Source organism: Benincasa hispida, chromosome 11 (assembly GCF_009727055.1).
Source record: "Benincasa hispida cultivar B227 chromosome 11, ASM972705v1, whole genome shotgun sequence".
Classification (NCBI taxonomy): domain Eukaryota; kingdom Viridiplantae; phylum Streptophyta; class Magnoliopsida; order Cucurbitales; family Cucurbitaceae; genus Benincasa; species Benincasa hispida.
The window spans coordinates 70768846-70790689 of record NC_052359.1 but is presented as its reverse complement, the minus strand read 5'-3'; the positions used below and the strand labels follow the sequence as shown (position 1 = coordinate 70790689).

General features: G+C 35.5%; 2 protein-coding genes across 2 annotated transcripts; one reads left to right on the top strand and one right to left on the bottom strand.

Moving 5' to 3' along the window:
• Window positions 1–229: 229 nt before the first annotated feature.
• Window positions 230–3551, top strand: LOC120092012 (zinc finger CCCH domain-containing protein 14-like). The gene is made up of 3 exons (XM_039050202.1): window positions 230–514; window positions 1259–1319; window positions 2554–3551. Exons 1-3 carry the CDS (start codon window positions 442–444, stop codon window positions 3305–3307), a joined length of 888 nt encoding a protein of 295 aa, XP_038906130.1. The 5' UTR covers window positions 230–441; the 3' UTR covers window positions 3308–3551.
• A 1445-nt stretch (window positions 3552–4996) lies between these two features.
• LOC120091855 (11 kDa late embryogenesis abundant protein-like) lies at window positions 4997–6709 on the bottom strand. The gene is made up of 2 exons (XM_039050004.1): window positions 6545–6709; window positions 4997–5379 (listed from the first exon to the last, which is right to left on the bottom strand). Exons 1-2 carry the CDS (start codon window positions 6650–6652, stop codon window positions 5161–5163), a joined length of 327 nt encoding a protein of 108 aa, XP_038905932.1. The 5' UTR covers window positions 6653–6709; the 3' UTR covers window positions 4997–5160.
• Between the last annotated feature and the right edge of the window lie 15135 nt (window positions 6710–21844).

Sequence of the window (21844 nt, the reverse complement as noted above, 5' to 3'; positions counted from 1 at the left end):
GTTTAAAAAGTCTTTCGACTTAATCCAACCCAACCCAATTCATGAATATATACATAAAATATAGTTATGTAAAATCCTTATTTTTCACTTTTATATAATTCCCATTAAAATATACATGTACACATAAAAATTTCTTTAAATAAAATTATTGAGGGTAAAAGTAGAAAATTACAATAAATCTACAATTAAATAATAATAAGAAATCGAGTGACATAAATTTCAATATCAACTTTGCTGTCTAATGAGCTTTCAGCTTCTCACTGACTTTATATTTGCAAAACCCATCCCTCTCTGTTAGGGTTGGAGTTAGGGTTTTCGACCCCTTGTATCTTTTTCTTGTATTTTTCTCTTTGTAGCCTTTCGGTTTTTAATCTTATATTCTTTGGACTTTCTTTTCGAGTTCGTTGGTTTGTTGTGGATCTCGATCTGTGTCTGTTACTAATGGATACGCGCAAGAGAGGAAGGTCAGAAATTGGATTAAATGCTAATGGCGGCTTGAAGAAGTCCAAGCAAGGTCTGTTCCTCCTTTCCTTGCCCCTTTACTTCTTAATTCAACTACGTTTTTAAGTTCTTTTTTCTTTTTTGGGCTCTACCGTATTATGTTGTATTGTTTATGTGGAAATTTTTGGAGATGGCAGTCTGTTGAACTGTAGGTTCGAAGTTGAGTGCTAAGAAATTGATGGTGGACAGTTCAATTTCGCTTATTTTGTTATTTTTGGTGGTGGGGTTTTTTTTTTTTTTTTTTTTTGGGGGGGGGGGGGGGGGGGGGTGGTGGGGTTGAGTTTGATGGAACTATGCTTGTGAACTCCTTAAGTGGGAAAGATTCAGAAAAGCTAAAAGGGGTATAAACTGTCTAGTGATGCCAGCTGAAGAATGGAACCTTCGTGAAAGGTCAAAGATAATGTTCTAACAAATAGGATAATTTGTTAAAGAAACTAATGAGAATTGATCGGTCATAATATTAGCATTTACTATGGAGTACTTGTTTTTGAACAATGAAAAACTTTTAGATGCATAAATTTTTGGTTTGTCCATAAATTTGTTAACTGCGGGAGGTTTTATAACTGTGGAGGCCACCCACCTAATAGAGGTCAACTTAATATGTCTATATGGAGACATCAAAATCCCATACGGGCATATTAAATCTTAAGAAGTTATTTGTTGATTAACAGTTCATAAACTTTCAGACATTTTAGGGCAATTACATTAAACTCTAGGAGAAGTGACTGAGAAAACAATAATAAATTTTTTGTAACAGAAATGGAGAATTTATCAACTGGTGTACCAAGCAAATCGAAGCCATGCACCAAATTTTACAGGTTCAAATCTTCACTTATCTAAATAAATACTTAGAAACTTATCTTATCCTTTTCTGAATCTTTATAATTTATTGTAAGAATCTAATTTTCATTCGAGAAGACCCAGTTCTATAATCTTGCTCATGAAACAGACAAATTGCATACATGTAAAATCTATTTTCCTGTCCAACTATATGACACATTATCTCTTTAAGTATCAAAGACTTAACCATTGTCTAGAGTATGACTCTATGGAGACCAACAGTGATACTTATTCCTATGAAGAGGATAATTGAACTGTGAAGGGATGATATTTTCTCCAGCTTATGCTGGATTAGTACAATTTTTCTTCAACATCTTTTTGGTAAGTCTATGTCTTGTCAATTGATGTCACAAACTTGGTTAGCAGGATTTTGCTCGTGATGTTTTATGTTGAGAGTGTTCTGGCTAGTGCTTTGAGAGTGGTGTTAATTACTAAAACATTTTCTTTAGTGCCACTGTACAGAGGATGTCGTTTAACTGTACCTTCTGAAAGTGCTTTAAGATGTTTTTGTTTGTGTGTGAATCTTCTCAAATTTATTGGAAGCAGTTTTTTCAAACTGTGTGAGACATAGAATGGATATTCTTCTCTCTTATCTAAATTATTCTTGATGAACCCTTCTTCTGATATTTCAGAATATCTGTTTGCAAATTCTGTTATGCTGCTCATAAGGTTGAAAATTAGTAGCTTCATTACGGCCTTACTTGAAAAGGATCTGTTGAATAGGTTGTATAATTGTCCTTTGGGTTCTAAAAATTAGCAGCTTCATTGAATTAAGCTGCTGCAATTTCAGAATCTCCATATATGACTTTCCTTCCTGTTCATGTTATCTTCCCCTAATGAATGGAGGAATAATAAAATGTTAATACTTCTTTTCTGTTGCTTATGATTTTTAATATCATTTGTGTTTCTTTCTTTAGCGTCTTGGATTTAGTGTGGTCTGTGGATGGACTTACAGAACTTGCTATCTTGTTTTGACCGAGTATGATTATTATAAATCTGAAGCTCAACTTTGGAAGTGTGCTTAGTAGACTTCTGATTTGCATTATTTTGTGCAATTGATGTCAAAAGCTATCAATTTGTAAAGCATGAAATCGGTTCTGACATCTTAAATGTATAGGGAACATCTGTGACTGATACCTTATATATGTTGAAAACATCAATGTTTTCAATGTAAATGCCGTCCATTCTAATAGTCTCTCATTATGGTGGCAGCACTACTGGCTGCCCATTTGGTGAAGGATGCCACTTCCTGCATTATGTTCCTGGTGGTTACAACGCTGTTGCACAAATGATGAACCTACCACCTGCTCCTCCAGCACCCAGAAGTATGGGAGCACCACCTCCAATGTCCAATGGTTCAGCCACGCAGGTTGTTAAAAGTCGTATGTGCAACAAGTATAACTCTGCTGAAGGCTGCAAATTTGGTGACAAGTGCCATTTTGCTCACGGAGATTGGGAACTTGGAAAGCCCACAGCTCCATCTCATGATGATCCTCGGGCCATGGGACATATTCCAAACCGTTTATCCAGTAGGATGGATGCAACCCCACCAGGCCCCGCGGCTAGCTTTGGTGCCTCTGCCACTGCAAAGATTAGCGTAGACGCTTCCCTGGCTGGAGCCATTATAGGGAAGGGTGGTGTTAATTCCAAGCAGATTTGTCGTCGAACAGGAGCCAAACTTTCCATTAGGGACCATGAATCAGATCCCAACCTCAGAAATATTGAACTTGAGGGGTCATTTGATCAGATCAAGGAAGCAAGCGCAATGGTGAGGGAGCTCATTGTGACAGTTTCGATGGCAGGGCCTCCAAAATCAGCTACCGGGGCAACAGGCGGTACGGCTGCTCCTGCAGGTAGCAATTTTAAGACGAAGCTTTGTGATAATTTTGCGAAAGGGTCGTGCACCTTTGGAGAGAGATGCCACTTTGCACACGGTGCTGCCGAATTGCGCAAATGTGGTGGATGAAAAAAATCCATTTTTCTATTTTTTTTTTTTTTTTCTCCCTTCAAGTTTAGAATTCTAGTGTAAGCCTTTGGTTTAATCATTTGTATTAGATAAAGCTCTCTATCTTGAATTATCCATCAACAGGGCAATGCAACTCAGTAGAAATTGACAATTTTTATGGTTTAGAGCTGTGAAACACATATATACTTCATGTGAGGCAAAGAATCCGTATCAGATATATGTGGGATATCGATATTTTCAGATATTTTTTAGATATGTATTTAATAAGTGATTTGACGTATTTATTTTTATACTCATCTTTTTTTAAAAGATGAATAATTCATCTAATCTTTTTTAATTAAAATTAGACAATTTATTTCAAAAGTTCACTACTTAAATCCAAAACTAGAAGGAAAAAAAAAAATCAAATGTTAGAATCATCTAATTTTTATTTTCATATTTGAATTCTCACAAAATCCACTAACATATAATCAACTTGAATATCTTCAACAATTCAATGAAGAAGTTTATCTTCTTATTTCTTCCTCTAATCTTCTTCTTCTCTAATCAATAACTTTTCTATTGCATTTTATTGGCTATTTTACTTCAACATGTTGCTTTTTGTATTATTTTTTTTCAGTGTATTTTGTACTAACATTAATTTATATATTAAATTTATGATTTTTTAAGAAAAAGAAAATATATCTTAAATTACCATATTGTCGTTTTTTATCGTAATAGTATCTCGTATCTATATCCATATTTGTACTTTATAAGTTTAGAGTAGTTAAATTACAATTACAATTGTAGACTTCATCCATTATGAGAGTATCATACTTTTGTTGTTCAGAGTATAAATTTGTCATCTAAATACTCCTGATCTATTAATACCTTACTTTCATGCTTTTATTTTGCCATTTGGTTTAGTCATTAATTTTCTTTGTGCAAAACCATTACTAAAATGGGAGATCATTATTGGCAACTCACAAAGAGCCTTGATCTTTGATAGGTTCATGTGAATATTTGCCTTTACTGTACTTTTATCATTATTATCATTTATTATATAACAAACTTAGCAAAGAATAACGGTAATTGTCCATGTGAATACTTGTCTCATTGTACTTCTCTCTCTCTCTCTCTCTCTCTCTCTCTAGCTGAAACCACTAATTTTGATGTCTAAACCATACCTAAATTTGAATAATTCGACTCACAATAATATTAATAAATTTTCAAAAAGAGACACTTCAATGTCGACTAAAATAATAAAAAAAGATTTAAGATAATTAAGGACAACTTTGAAAATTTTAAATCTAGTTTAAGCGTTAGAAGTTGATTAGTACTTCAATTTTTGCATCTAGAAAATGTTTTATTTGAACTAACTATTAAGTCAAATGATTATTCAATGCGGAAAATACAAAATTTCCACATTTTAAATAGCTACCACCACTAAACAATAGTGCAAAATTGTACTCGATATCACATTCCTTTATAATGAAATTGAAATAAAAAAAACAAAAAACTATTTTTGATAAAGACGCTTTCTTTTCAAGTTCGTGAAAATAAATATGAAGCACAAAATAATGGATATATTTTATGTAATTTTATTTTATTAATCTCCATACTTTTTAGTTGAGAAATTTAAATTTCATCATAAAGTTTGAAGATTTTCATTTTTTTAATAAAATTATGATAGAAGATTATCAAGTCAAATTAAAAACAAGAACTAAAATTTAACCATAATTTTATTTGATAAAATACACATACACAGAGAACCCATAATCAACAACGATATTAATTATTAAAATAAAGAAGAAAACCAAAGCAAAGCCACATTCATATAGCTAGTGACCACATCAGACGAAGGGCCACGCGCCTTATCTTCCCACGGTCGGGTCATAGGTGTGGGTTCCGGTTCCCGTTCCGGTTCCGGTTCCCAACCCGACACGGGTTCCGGGTCCTGTACCGGTCTGCCTGTCTGCTGCGTGTTCTGCACGCGCCTGCTGCTTGTCCAGCTCAGCCTCCTGAATCCTCTCTTCTTTCCTTTCTCTCGCCATGTCTTTCTCAATTGGATCGTGGGCCCGCATTTTGTCCACCTGGCATTTGTACACGTGGAAATGTAATTATATGCTATGTTTTTATTATCAAATTCTTGTCGATTCATAAATATATTAAATGACGAATTAAAAGCTAGTGCTACTCGGTAGGTGGTTTAGTTTACACTACACCACCGACCTCCTTCCCTTTTTCGTCCCGTCTTTTTTATTAAATAATTATGAATTTACCGAAATAGGTTCCTTAAGACAGAATTACTTCTACCAAGAAAAAGAAATGGGAGATCAAATCTAACCTGCAATGTCATTTTCTTGTTCCATGTCTAATTTAAAAAGATAATATCAATGTTTTTATTAGAGTTTAAAAAAAAGTCTCTTTCGATAATTACCTTTAAAGTAAAATATTTTGATGTTTTTATTAGAGTTTAAAAAAAGTCTCCTTCGATAATTACCTTTAAAGTAAAATATTAAAAAAATCCAATTTGATAAACCTTTAGATTTTTATCGAGTTTCGGTAAAAAAAAAAGTGTTATAAACGTAATTTTATAGAAAAATTTGACGATAGAAATAGTATCTTTATAATTTTTAAGCATATAAATAAAAGACATTTAAAGTAAAAATAGTATCTATAAGATATAAAAAACATAGTTTATAAATAATAAAATAATTATCAAACAAAATAATTACCAAACAAAACCTACAATATAACACCTTCCCTGTCCATGCCTAATTTAAAAAGATAATATTCATGTTTTTTTTTTAAAAAAAAAGGCACAACTATTACTTCCCTTTTTCGGATTGTTAAGTCCATAAATAAAATAATTTTATCCCAATTAAAAAATAATAATAATTTCTCTAGACTTCTAAATACTATAGTTTCAAAACCAAGTAACTCTTTTTTGTGAAGTAAAAATTTCAACCGTCTAAGTTCCAACAAATAAAAGAGAAGTATGTCAAGATTATAGACAATATTTAAAAAAAAAATCATTTAAAAGACGAAATTAACTAATTTAAAATAAATTTAACCAGCTATAATATGTTAATTATAAAATTAAAATTATTATAACTATAAACAATAGGTTAAATACAGTTATATATAAAATTTATAATATCTGAACTTAAACTTGCAAATTATAATATCTCAAATTAAACTTGCAATTTTTTTCTAATTAATAAATAGAAGAAAAAAGAAAAAAAAATGATTAACCTTTTCTTGAGCAGACGCTTTGGCTTTTTCCATGCCAGCTTTGGCAGAGGCCCCCACGTTGGCGGCCGATTCTTTCGCAGCCTCCGCCGCGTTTCTTCCCGATTGCATTTTTCCTTTTTATTTTTTATATATTTTTTTCCTTCAAAATTATTTCGTGTAATAGAAAACGCCGCTTATAGAAACGGGATTAACGGCGACTCTTTAAATAGCCATCAGGACGATTATATTTAGCGGACACGTGTCGATATTGCAACGCCACGTGGCGAGAGATGGAGAGTCCTGCTTCGTCATCCTATTTTATTATGACGTGGCGAATTTGAGAGACGTGTGGCAATACGGAGCAGGAAAATCTTCACGCGCTTCTACACGTAATAATGTCGCCATTTTAAAAGCCTTGTCTACGTCGAAAAATTATGAAATTAAGGTATTTGATACCACTCCTATAAATTAAGTAATTAAGGTTTATTTAGTAAATAATTCCAATTCTGTTAATGTTTTCAAATTTACTGGGAGTTCACTTAACTAAAAAGAAAAATATTATTGAGTTCAATCATGTATTTGACAGATAACTTAACTTTCTTTTTTGAAAATTGTTTTCACATTTTTTCTGTTATATTCAGATTTTAAATTTTAAATTTTGAAATAAGGAATTATATTAAATAAAGATAAAATATCTAAAAATATAAGATTATAAATTAAATTCATTTTTGTATATAAATTATATAATAATACATCATAATAATTATATTTTTTTTAACATAAATCATATTCATAATTAAATTAATAATATTTTATTGTCAACTAAATATTAGTGGCTCTCTACAACTAATTTTATGATTTATAAATATAATATTAAACTCATTACAATATTTTACCTTACCAAACATATATTTGAAAACATGAAATATAATTTTATTTTCATTGAATCTCTTTTTTTCAAATTCATGTTTACATATTTTGTCATGTCAATTTGAATTTATAGATGCCGCTTCCATTAATTGGTTGTTATTAGAGATGTCCGCGTGGGGGATGACTTCCCCATCTCTGTCTCCACTACCCCATTTCATTCCCATCCCTGCGAAATTTTTCACAGAGATCCGGGTGAGGATAATTTTATAACTTGACATTCATCTATAACATGCATCATACATTTCATAATTAAATATAATAACTTATATTAAAACTCATGAAATTCTAAGTATGTAAATTATATTATGACACTTATAACATACAACATACATTTCATATATTAATATAACAACTAATATTAATACTCATGAAATTCTAAGCATGTAAATTATATTATAACACTTATAACATACTTTTTAATGCATACAACATGTTATCCTATGATGGGGTTTTAAATCTACATGACATATTTTATGCACAATCAAGATTAATATAATTAATACATACATTCATAATGCATAATTAATAAAACACTAAAGTTGACCGATTTTGGCATATTTGGCAAACAAACAACTCTTATTACAATAAGAATTCAAAAACAGCTCCGAACTACTCTCGAACATTTCGAACTGACCCGAACCAGCTTAAAAAATCTTTAACCAAACCTCTAAGCATGCAAATTATATTATAACACTTATAACATACTTTTTAATGCATACAACATGTTATCCTATGATGGGGTTTTAAATCTACATGACATATTTTATGCACAATCAAGATTAATATAATTAATACATACATTCATAATGCATAATTAATAAAACACTAAAGTTGACCGATTTTGGCATATTTGGCAAACAAACAACTCTTATTACAATAAGAATTCAAAAACAGCTCCGAACTACTCTCGAACATTTCGAACTGACCCGAACCAGCTTAAAAAATCTTTAACCAAACCTCCAAAGCTTGAAAACGGGCTGAACCGATTGGAAAAACCGAATCGGTCCAAATCGGTCTGCACACTTCAAAAAACTGTTTCAAAACAACTTGCATCTTGCTCTAATTTCTTCAAATTATAGTCTAATATCAACTCTAATGACTCGAGAAAGTTACAGACTCTTCTTCACACATTAAAACCCATAAACAACTGGACAATTATAATAATTACTGTTAGGGTAGGTGCCCTAAATCTCGTAGGGTCCTATAGTTTGTATTTGTAATGTACAAACATCTTATTTATTTAATAAAATATATGATGTTTTATTTTAATTTGAGTTGCATTAACCACAAGCCAATAAGCTAACATCCAAGGTTATCTTGTAACTTAAACATGTATGTAGAGACATATGGGTGGATCATGTTTAAGTGATAACCTAAATGATCTGTAGTAGATTGATAAGGCTAAATACCTTATCCTGGTGATAGTACGAGTATGAACTGCTTTGTAGATGTTACAATTGTTGTAAAGTGCTAGAAACGATCTGATCCTGATCATTCATGTGAGGACATATGAGCAGGGATATTCTATACAAAGGAGTTTGTATAAGACTGGACCACGAAATGTTTAGTCACATTATAAAATGTCCTTCATAATAGAGACTTACATTTCACCAAGATGACCATAGGTAACATGACCTGAATCTTGAATGAGTTGTGAACTTTTGCCTATGAAGGCGATCCTTTGATTTTTATGGGTAAGAGTGGCCAGATTGTTGACTCAATAAACCTATCATTTTGAGGATTCGTCTGATTAGGGAGTTAGAAACACAGCTACACAAGAAAGAATTCACTCATTCCCTAACGTCGGGGTTGATGGAACGAACACATGCACAGTAGAAGAAAACGCGGATCTAAAGTACTATAAATAGGTTAATCACAAAGGATAAGCAAGCAAAAGATAAAATAAAAGGGGAAGAAGAAATACAATATTTGTAGACTTTGAATCTTCTTCAAATTAGCTTTAATCTCTCAGGATTAGTTCGTAGACCACCACGAGAGTCTTCCCGACTATTCTCCAACCTTAGAACGGGATGGTGGAATCTGGTAAGTGACTAATTTGGAGGGGAAAAGGTTTTGTCTTTGAGAGAAAATTGTTATGAGATTATCACATAATCTCATCAATTTCCACTACGGCCAAGAGTTCTAAACAATCATAAACTCTTCCATTTCAAGACCATTACATGCAAAACATGCAACTTTGAGCTTGATGAGAATTTAACACTAAAAAATCTACTAACTTAAAGTGAGATTTAGTGGGGCAAATGTCTTCAAATGAAGACAACACTTAGCAATGCAAAAGTTGACATTTCCCATTCACAATTTGTTGGATCTTTCCACTAACTTGGTCAATGGTCAAAGTTTGACTCTCAAAATCCAAAGTTAACAAATTTGACTTTTTGATTTTCAAAGTCAAAAGTCAATAATTTGACTTTCATTGCATTTTTTACATAGTCAATAATTTGACTTTTAATGCAATTTTGACCAATTTCATTTAATTTCAAAATTAATTATAATAATCAATTTTAAAAGTAAATTAATATTAAATAATTTAATTAATTTAAGTTAATATTAAATCCAACAATAATCCCAATGAATATGAATCCCTATTCATAATCTTGATATTTAAATCTTATTTAAATATCTCCTATTTTCTTTCTCTTTATGTTTAGTTTACAATTAAACATTAGATTAAATATATTGTATATATTTACCACTTTGCTCCAAAAATCGAATTTGAACACTTTAAATTCATTTGTCATGTTGTTCTAAAGTTTAGTCCGATATGAGCTAATAGGGGGACCTCATGGACCTACAGATCATAGGCTCCAACGATCTGCGATTAACTGGCTAAACTCTTTAACCTAATTAACCACCATTCATTAACTACCGGTCACTCCACTAAAGCCCAACAGTTGCACTCCCTTCACTGTAGATATATTATGTCCACTCGATATAACCATGATTAATAAGTTAACTTTTCATAGGTTGTTCATAATAACAGTTGGGTCAAAAGTTGTTTTACCCCCGAGATTACATCTTGCTCCTTAAGTCCTACTGATCCTCTAATGAACAATTGGTTTGTGATCCAATCACTAAACCGAGTCCCTTTCGGGCCAATGAGAGGGTGAGGCCCCTTGTTCAAGATCCAGAGTCAGCACTTAAGGGAACAGCCTCTCTACTATCCCTAAAAGCGGGTAGGAGTGAATTCCGTCTTGCACCCTTTGTCCCTAGCTATCTACCCATTCTTACCCTTGAAATGGGAGGTTTATTGAGCTAGCACTGTTGAGCCAACCTTCACCCATGCAAATCTAAGGATAATCCCGAATAAACAGGAGTTCATAGTTTGCTTAGGATCAAGGTCAAGTTACCTAGGTCATCGCTTTGAAATAGTCAGTTTTAAACAGTAAACAACGTTATAAAGTAAGAGTAACTTATTTGTTGGTCCGATCTTATGCAAACTCATTGCATAGGATGCCCCCACTCCTCATGTCAATACATGAATGAATTAGGATCACTTTGTTTGTAGCACTTTAAAATAAATTGTAACAATTACAGAGTGAGTCGCATCCAATAGTGTTACCAGAATAAGGTACCCAACCTTATTCGTATACTATAGACCATTTTGGCTATTTACTCAACTTGATCCACTCTTATGTCTCCACATAAAGTTCATGTATTCATATAATAGCCATGGATCTTTAGTTTATTGGATTTCGACTTTACAAGTGCAATTAACATATTCAATAACAGTTTTATTTAATAAACGTCAATAACATCTTTATTGATAATAGAATATGTTTAACATTACAAACTGCAAGTTTTAGGATATACAACCTAACAGGGATAAGTAGATAAATTGCTCCCTTAAGGGTTGATTCCGAGGTTTGAACAATGTAGTGCCACACCCTCTCCTGGCCCGAGAAGGTTTTAGTCATAGTTATGAAGGAACTCTTATTCAAGAGTACCTACGAGCATAAGCGAATCTTTCTAATTTATTGTGACAGAATTACCGCATATACATTAAAAACATACTAATATGCATTCATCATGCTAAAAAGATCAAGAAATCATACCAGATGAGGATTTCTCCTTCACAACGAGTCTAAAACCCAACCGTCTACCTCGAACAATCACCACTCGGACAGAAGGAAACGGAGAAGACAACACCACCCAGAGCCCTCAGTATTATTGGAGTGAGAATCCAAAGTGTGGGCTTTGTTCGAATTTGGTAGAGGGAAGGATGAAGAGAGACCATACACAACGATCAAGCAAGTGGGAGATGCGGTCGTCTATCACATAGACAAGATGCTTGATCGTTTAGGTGAAGTATATGATCGTGTAGGAAAAGTAAACAATCGTCTAAACGATCGTGTAAGAAAAGGTAAACGATTGTCTAAGCGATTGTGTAGGAAAAGGGTGAGCGATCGTCTAAACGATCGCGTAGAAAAAAAACTAAGCGATCGTCTATACGATCATTTAGTAAATACCGGAAGCTAAACCATTGCTTAGGAAAAAGGTAAATGATCGTTTAGATAATAACGCGCGACGGTGTAATCGGTATGCGATCGCTTAGCAATATCGTATATGTAAGCGATCGTGCAGTCACTATCATATAGGCGCTGATTTTCTAAACACTGACACTATCTTTTCACAATGTCTGCACACTCCGAGATCAACATACCGTCTGCTATTTATAATGCACTCATCCGTTATTTAGAACAGAAAAGGCGCCTTCCCATTTCCTTTATAACCGTTCAATAAATATGATCTTATCATATTCATAATATTTAAATTAATATCATATAATAATTATAATATTATCCTCTACTAGATATAAATCATATTTATATCCAATTTCCTCCAAATTAATGTATCTCATATATAAAGATAATTATATCATATTTAATTAACTCATTCAATTAAATCATATAAAATCGAACTCCATCTTGTCAATTTGAACATTTCAAATTGACCCAAAAACTGACTCTCAACTTGTATCCAAGCTACCAAGGGGATCTTATGAACTTATGGCTTGAAGCTCCAACGGTATGTAAATAGCTGACTAAACTCTTTAGTCACGATATCCACCATCCGTTAACTGCCAGGCACTTCACTAAAGATCGACAGTTGAACTCTTCTTGCCATAGATATATTTCTATGTCCATTGGATATAACCAATCATCAGTACGATGACCCTTCACAGATACTCGTAATTACAGCAGGCCAATTTATCGTTTTGCCCCTATAATTACATCTTCCTTCTTAAGTACCATTGATCCCTTTAATGAACAATACAACATAGTCCTACTATGTGTAAACACCTCTCGGGCCATGAGAAGGTGCGTGGCGCCACATCGTTCAGGCCCCAGGATCAACCCTTAAGAGAGCAATCTATCTTCTTACCCCTACTTTAGGGAAGAAGTGAACTTCATCTTATGAAGCTGAATTCTCAATTCCCAAATCAGACGAATTCCCAAAATAGTAGGTTTGAGTCGGCATTCTGGCCACTCGCATCCATGCAAATCAAAGGACCGCCCTCAATGGCAGGAGTTCCCAACTCACTCAGGATTGAAGTCATGTTACTTATGGTTATCCTAGTGAAGTGAAGTCTCAGTCATGAACGGTGTTATATAACGAAACGTTAACACTTCGTGGTGAGGTCTTATATAAACTCTTTGTATAGGACGCCCCCGCTCGCATGTCCACTACATGAATGATCAGGATCAGACCATTTGTGGCAAGTCACAACACTTGTGACCATTTCACAAAGCGGGCTGCATTCGTAGCATTACCAGGATAAGGTTTCCCTCCTATATCCATATACTACAGACCATTTTGGTTATCACTCAGACATGATTCACTTGTATGTCATCACATGCATGCTTAAGTTACATACAGATAACTAGAGATATTAAGTTTATTGGTTTGTGGTAAAATAAAAAACATCTAAATGTGCAAAGTCAAATAGTGAAGTAAATATCATTTATATTATATCACAAGTGTTCGTACAAAGTTGTGTACAAACTATAGAACACGAGACTTTAGGGCACAAACCTCAACAATCTCCCACTTGTCCTAAAGTGAAGTGGGAAGTACAAGTAAACAGACACAAAACAATAAACTAGGGCATAAAAACCCAGTGCATACAAAATCTCCCACTTGTCCTAGTCCAACCGCGGGCGGTCCCGTAGACCCATCCTCTGAAAGTGACCCTCAAACACTGTAGTCGTGAGAGCCTTTGTAAACGAATCAGCAACGTTTTGCTTCGAGGCGATCTTCGTGACGATCACGTCTCCTCGATGCACTATCATGTGGATCGACTTTAACATGGCAACAAGTGAGAAAATCTCCTCATAGTCGACTCCCTCCACCTGAGTATAACCCTTTGCCACAAGTCAAGCCTCGAAGGTTTGCACTTTCCCATCAGCACCCCTTTTGCGCTTGTAGATCCATTGACAACTTATAGGTCTTACCCCATCGGCTGATCTACAAGATCCCATACCGAGTTGAAGTACATCGACTGCATCTCATGATTCATGGCTTTGACCCATTCATCCCGGTCAACATCGTCCATTTCCTTTTAATAGGACAACGAATCCTCAACGTCGCCATCTGTCACCATAGCTAAGATTTCTGTGAAACCCAAATAGCGATCAGGCAGGTTCGTAACCCTTCTACTGCATCGAGGTTCCTTCAACTCTTGAGGTGGAACCGACATACCAGATGAACTATCATCAACAATTCTAGTTGATGAAGCAGGTCCTTCAACAACTCTTGTTGAAGTTTCAGTAGTTTCTTTGGAAAACTCACTTAACACGACTTTACTACGTGAACTGTGCTCTCTGATATGATCCTCCTCTAGGAAAGTAGCATTCGTGGAAACAAACACCTTGTTTTTGGACGGATCATACAAGTAACCTCCTCATGTACATTTGGAGTAGCCTACAAAGAGGCACAATCTTGATAGTGATTCCAACTTCTTGGGATTTGCCTCAAGCACATGTGCTGGGCAATCCCATATGCGCAAGTGACGAAAAGTAGCTTTACACCCATTCCACAACTCCAGAGGTGTTCTTGCAATACTTTTAGAAGGAACACAGTTGAGAATGTATACCTCAGTTTCTACTGCGAAACCCCAAAGCGAGTCCGGTAAGAAAACATAACTCATCATTGAACGAACCATGTCCAATAAGGTTCTGTATCTTCTTTCTGTTACACCATTTTGCTGAGGTGTACCCAGTGCCGAGAGTTCGAAAATGATTCCATGTTCTAATAAATAGTCCTGAAACTCAGAATCCAAAAACTCTCCACCTTGATCTGATCGAAGTGTTCTTATTCGTCTATCCAAAGCATTCTCAACTCCGGCCTTAAATAATTTGAACTTTTCAAAAGATTCAGACTTTTGTTGCATCAGATAGACATACCCATATCTCGAGTAATCATCAGTAAAACTGATAAAGTACTCATAGCCTCCTCGAGCTCGCACATTCATAGGACCACAAAGATCAGAATGTACTAATTCAAGAGGTTCTTTGGCTCGATAACCTTTTCCAATAAAAGGACGTTTAGTCATCTTAACTTCAAGGAAAGATTCGCACACTGGTAAAGAATTTTCCTCTAACTCGCTTAAAAGGCCATTCTTCACCAATCTCTCAACCCTACTGAGATTGATGTGCCCTAATCGAAGGTGCCAAAGTTGGGTATTTTCTTTTGGAAAAACTCATTGGCGTTTAGATTGAATTACGACAGATTTAAACATCTCTATGTTATGGAGGGAACTTAAGGCTAAAGGTCTTAGCACATACAAGTTATTTTCCAATTTAGCTGTAAAAATTTCAACACCATCCTTACAGATAAATGCTTTATTCAATTTAAAAGAAATAGTGTAATTGTAATATAACATACACTTTACAGAAATAAGGTTCCTTTTTAGTTCAGGAACTACAAAGACATCTTTTAATATAAGAAACTTATTCTGTAAAGTAAACTGGATGTCTCCCACTGCCACAACTAAGACGATGTGCCCGGTGCCTACTAGCAACGTCATCTCACTAGCCTCAAATTGCCGCTAGGATCTAATCCCCTGAAAAGAAGAACATACATGATTAGTGGTGCCCAAATCTAATATCCAAGCAGAATCATCATTCTCTACTAAACAAGTTTCTAATACAAGCAAATCATATTTACCTTTGTTTACCTTGGCATTAGCCTTGGCAGCCTTCTTTTTCTTCAGATAACGAGGAAAATTCCTCTTCTAGTGTTCGTCCTGATTACAGTGGAAACATTTTCCTTTTTCAACCGGCGGTGGACTCTTCTTCTGGGCGACAGGTGGCGGGTTAGCAGGCACATTCCCTTTCCCTTTACCACCCTTCTTCTTCTTCCCCTTTCCAGAGTTAGAAGTTGAAGGTGCAAACTTTGTTCCTGAGGTTGAAACTCAATAGAACTTTTTAGAGGACAAGACAACATTTTCCTTACCTCCCCTTTTCCTCTTACTTTTCAGCAAAGATTGGCAAGTCTGGAACTCGTTGAGGAGAGTGGTAAAGAAGTATTTCACTTTTTTAAGAATCATATTGCTAACAAAACGGAGGAAGCTCTCCGGCAATGAATGCAGGATAATGCTAACCTAACTGCCCCCATCGATTTTAGACCCATTCATCTCCGCCACGTTAAAGTGGACCATCATAATCAGCACATGTTCATAAACAGAGGTGCCTTCCTCAATTTTGGAGCTGAAGATGTGTTTCAGAGCCTCATGCTTGAGCTGTCCAGATGGTTATCCGAACATTCCCCGCAGGGACTCCATGATCTCACGAGCTGAGACCATGGACTCGTGTTTCTTGGCCAACATATCACTAAGACTGGCCAGAATATAGGCTCGGGCCTTCTCGTTTTCCTGTGTCCAATGCTCGTACACCGCCCGAACATTTCGAGTAGTGTTCTGAGGTTGAATAGGAGGACATTCCTTCGTAAGGATACACTTCAAATCCTTGATGATGAGTATCGTCGTGAGCATATGTTTCCAACTTGAATAGTTTTGGCCATTCAGTTTTTCGACGCTAAGCAAATTGATAGTGGTTGATGCCATTAAAAATCGTTACTGAAAAAAACGAATAACCTTTTATAAGACTTTGCAAAAACCACATTTTTAATTAACCAATTAATTTTTAGCAAAACAGATCCCAAGTACCCTAAGTGAAAAGACTTCTATTTTGCAATGATGCCTCAGTGAGGCAGGATAAACGTCACCGGTGGGGTGAACGGATGTCCCTTCACTGGGATGAGAACTTCTCAACCATTAGGCAGAACCAACTCTTGGAACTAAACCTAATAGCCACCATTTGTTTGGTCTAGAATAGTTAACCCTTAACAATCTTGTGTAAGTGTAACCCCTCGTTTTCGGCCCCAGAGTCCCGCCCTAATACGCTCACCGTAGGGAAAAGACAGATTAGGACAAGAGACTAAGTAACCTTATCCTCTTATAGGAGATCAAAGAAAGAAACGTGCAAAACAACCATCCTATAGGGGGACACACCCAGGGTGCCACGAGGTGATGCGCAGAAACTTTATTCAATCCATTGAAGGAGACCGAGGAATATGTTGTCGCACTTCCCACTCCCACTTACTATGAACACTCTCTCCATCCACCTTGATATTGACCTACTCAAACACTATCCATTAGGGGACCACGCCAAAGGTTCCTCGAGGCCGATGGTAGATCTTACGGTGTAGACTATGAGGGAGAAACGCGAGAGGTGAAAATGAAGCATCAAATGCCCCAAGAACCTCCCACTGAATGTTCTACATAGGGGTTTATTAACCTAGACAATCTGGCTACTGATGGTGATCTAAGTGATTTATAAAGTTTGCTAAAATATAACTTTTGTTTTTGAAATTAAAAAAAAAAACAAATCCAAGTAGTCACATTAAACTCTTTAATGGACTGGCTTTAATTTGCATGCATGCATCAAATCTATCTAAATTATCTTTCCTAGTAGGTTCCCAGGTAGGGGTGTTCCGTTGTCGTCATCTTAAATACCCCAGCCTAGACAGAACCTGCCTTCGACAAAAGGCTTATTATAGATAGAATTGCTACATATTAATCTTTTACTAATTATTTTAGTTCTAATTTCATTTTATAACCATTTATAAAATAAACAACTAAAACACTCATCCCACATAACGAAGTATTTATAACGCTTATAAATATAAACATTGAAAAAAAAAAATAAAGCATACATAAATATAACCCTTATATTATATGATGCATGAGCATGCACTTCAGTAAGTTAAAACATGCTTCTCTAAATTATAACAATTACAATAAAGAGATGATGCATGACCAATGCATAACCTAAGGTGGGATTTACTATATGTGCATACCATGTGACATATTAAGAAAAAAACATACATTGCACATAATAAATAAAGGATTAATGGACCGGGATGATCCTTTACAAAAATCGGAATGAAATAACCCTATCTATTACATTTTTCATCGAGCAAACCGGTTCACAGGCCGGGTCTTGAACTGCCAGGAGGACTCCATCGTGTGGTAAATGCCGTAGGTAGACAATCGTCTAACGTGTACTAGATGATAGAAGCATAATTAAACGATCGCGTAGACGACAACGAGGTTGCGAAGCCTGATCGTATATGTGATCGCTTAACGCGGCGACAGGTAAACGAGTTATCTTGCGTTACTAAGCGATCGTTTAGTCAATTACTAAGTGATGAAGCTTGCTGACCAAAACAATCGTCTATGCGATCACTTAACGCGGCGACAGGTAAACAATTTACCTTGCGTGACTAAGCGATCGTTTAGTTAGTTACTAAGTGATGAAGCTTGTTGACCTAAACGATCGTCTATGCAATCACTTAACATGGCGACAGGTAAACGATTTACCTTGCGTTATTAAGCAATCGTTTAGTCAGTTACTAAATGATGAAGCTTGCTGACCAAAACGATCGTCTAGTGTATGCGCGCGTTAAGTGATACGCGAACATCCCATCGTATACACGACCTGATACTCAGTGATCGCATAATACGTCGTTATGACACTATTGGGACGTGCGCATCAACCCTTGATTGCTTACCCGATTGTCTACACAATGCGATCAACCTTTGATCGCATACCCATCGTCTAACCGATGCGAACAACAACGATCGCATACCCCATCGTCTGCACGATGCGATCAACCTTTGCTCGCATACCTGATCATCTACACAATGCGGTCAACCCTTGATCGCATACCCCATCGTCTAACTAATGCGAACAACAGCGATCGCGTACCCCATCGTCTGCACGATGCGATCAACCCTTACTCAGATACCCGATCATCTACACAATGTGATCAGCAGCGATCGCGTACCCCATCGTTTGCACGATGCGATCAACAACGATCGCATTCCCCAACGTCTGTACGATGCGATCAACATTTGATCGTCTTCTTCCTTGAAGAACCGCAACGCTTGCACTGACTTTCTTCATGAATGACTCAAAACTCAAACAGACTTTGAATTACGACTCGATAACGATTATTAATGCCCAAGAAAACCCAGGGGCCTTTACAAACAATTGTAAATGTAAAAGAATTAAATCAAACCGAGGCTTACATCCACGAAAACATCCATAAATCCGCACATCCATAGTGATTTAATGATTAAACAGTGTAGAAATGCACCCACCAAGAAAGTATTTTCAATTCTTTTGCAGCAATGAATTAGAATATCAGAAAACCGAGTGCTCTGATACCAATTGAAGGAACTCTTATTCAAGAGTACCTACGAGCGGAAGCAGATCTTTCCAATTCATTGTGATAGAATTACCGCATATATATTCAAAACATACTAATATGCATTCATCATGCTAAAGAGATCAAGAAATCATACCAGATGAGAATTTCTCCTTCACAACGAGTCTGAAACCCAACCGTCTACCTCAAACAATTACCACTCAGACAAAAGGAAACAGATAAGACAACACCACTCATAGCCCTCAGTATTCTTGGAGTGAGAATCCAAAGTGTGGGCTTTATTCGAATTTGGTAGAGGGAAGGAAGAAGAAAGACCATACACAATGATCAAGCAAGTGGGAGATGCGGTCGTCTATTGCATAGACAAGATGCTTGATTGTTTAGGTGAAGTATACGATCGTGTAGGAAAAGTAAATGATCATCTAAACGATCGTATAAGAAAAGGTAAACGATCATCTAAACGATCGTGTAGGAAAAGGGTGAGCGATCGTCCAAACGATTGCGTAGGAAAAAACTAAGAGATCTTCTATACGATCGTTTAGTAAATATCGGGAATTAAACGATCGCTTAGGAAAAAGGTAAACGATTGTTTAGATAATAGCGCGCGACGGTGTAATCGATATGCGATTGCTTAGAAATATCGTATATATAAGCGATCGTGCAGTCACTATCGTATAGGCACTGATTTTCTAAACGATGACACTATTTTTTCACAATGTCCGCGCACTCCAAGATCAACACACCGTCTGCTATTTATAACGCATTCATCCGTTATTTAGAACAGAAGAGGCACTTTCCCATTTCCTTTATAACCATCCAATGAATGTGATCTTATCATATTCATAACATTTAAATTAATATCATATATTAATTATAATATTTTCCTCTACTAGATATAAATCATATTTATATCCAATTTCCTCCAAATTAATGTATCTCATATATAAAGTTAATTATATCATATTTAATTAACTTGTTCAATTATATCATATAAAATCGAACTTCCTCTTATCAATTTGAACATTTCAAATTGACCCAAAAACTGACTCTCAACTTGTATCCAAGCTACCAAGGGGACCTTATGAACCTATGACTCGAAGCTTCAACGGTACGTGAATAGCTGACTAAACTCGTTAGTAATGATATCCACCAACTGTCAGGCACTCCACTAAAGACCGACAGTTGAACTCTTCTTGCCATAGATATATTTCTATATCCATTGGATATAACCAATCATTAGTACGATGACCCTTCACAGATGCTCGTAATTACAGCAGGCCAATTCACCGTTTTGCCCCTGTAATTACATCTTTCTCCTTAAGTACCACTGATCCCTCTAATGAACAATACAACATAGTTGTACTATGTGTGAACACCTCTCGAGCCATGAGAAGGTGCGTGGCGCTACATCGTTCAAGCCCCGGGATCAACCCTTAAGAGAGCAATCTATCTACTTACCCCTACTTTGGGGAATGAGTGAACTTCATTTTGTAAAGCTAAGTTCTCAGCTCCGAAATCAGACGAATCCCCAAAATGGTAGGTTTGAGTCGGCGTTCTGGCCACTCGCACCCATGAAAATCAAAGGACCGCCCTTAATGGCAGTTTTTCCTAACTCACTCAGGATTGAGGTCATGTTACCTATGGTCATCCTAGTGAAATGAAGTCTCAGTCATGAACAGTGTTACATAACGAGACGTTGACACTTCGTGGTCAGGTCTTATACAAACTCTTTGTATAGGACGCCCCCACTCGCATGTCCACTACACGAATGATCAGGATCAGACCATCTGTGACAAGTCACAACACTTGTGACCATTCCACAAAGCGGGCCGCATCCGTAGCATTACTAGGATAAGGTTTCCCTTCTATATCCATATACTACATACCATTTTGGTTATCACTCAAGACATGATCCACTTGTATGTCATCACATACATGTTTAAGTTACATACAGATATTCAGGGATATTAAGTTTATTGGTTTGTGGTAAAATAAAAAATATCTAAATGTGCAAAGTCAAGTAGTGAAGTAAATATAATTTATATTATATCACAAGTGTTCATACAAAGTTGTGTATAAACTACAGGACACGAGACTTTAGGGCACAAACCCTAACAAGTTGGACTATGATTTATTGTTCATTAGAAGGATCAGTAGTACTTAAGGAGTTAGATGTAACTACAAGAGCAAAATGGTAATTTTGGTCTAGTTGTACTTACGAGCAATTTGTGAAGGGTCATCGTACTGTTGATTAGTTATATCCAATGGATACAGAAATATATCTGTAGTGCGAAAAGTGCAGCTGTCGATTTTTAGTGGAGCGCCCGACAATTACCAGATGGTGGATAATTTAATTAAAGGAGTTTAATTAATTACTCACGTTAGAGCTTCAAGTTATAGGTCCATGAGGTCCCATTTGTAGCTCAACGAGAATTAGTGAGAATCAATTTTTGGATTAATTTGAATTGTTCAAATTAATTGAGGGAATTAATTATATATGATATAATTAATTTAATTTAATTTAATTTTAATTATATATTATTATATGAATTGGATTCATATAATTAAATTTAATATAAATGGGATTTATATTAAAAGCCATTGGTAAGAGAGTATTGAAATTATAGATTATATTGT

Bases quoted from the DNA above. Each gene is read 5' to 3' on its own strand.
- LOC120092012 (XM_039050202.1), top strand. From the start codon at position 442: ATGGATACGCGCAAGAGAGGAAGGTCAGAAATTGGATTAAATGCTAAT. The intron at 515-1,258 runs GTCTGTTCCTCC...TTTTTGTAACAG, and splicing joins CTTGAAGAAGTCCAAGCAAG to AAATGGAGAATTTATCAACT. The intron at 1,320-2,553 runs GTTCAAATCTTC...TTATGGTGGCAG, and splicing joins CCATGCACCAAATTTTACAG to CACTACTGGCTGCCCATTTG.
- LOC120091855 (XM_039050004.1), bottom strand. From the start codon at position 6,652: ATGCAATCGGGAAGAAACGCGGCGGAGGCTGCGAAAGAATCGGCCGCC. The intron at 5,380-6,544 runs GTTAATCATTTT...TACAAATGCCAG, and splicing joins AAGCGTCTGCTCAAGAAAAG to GTGGACAAAATGCGGGCCCA.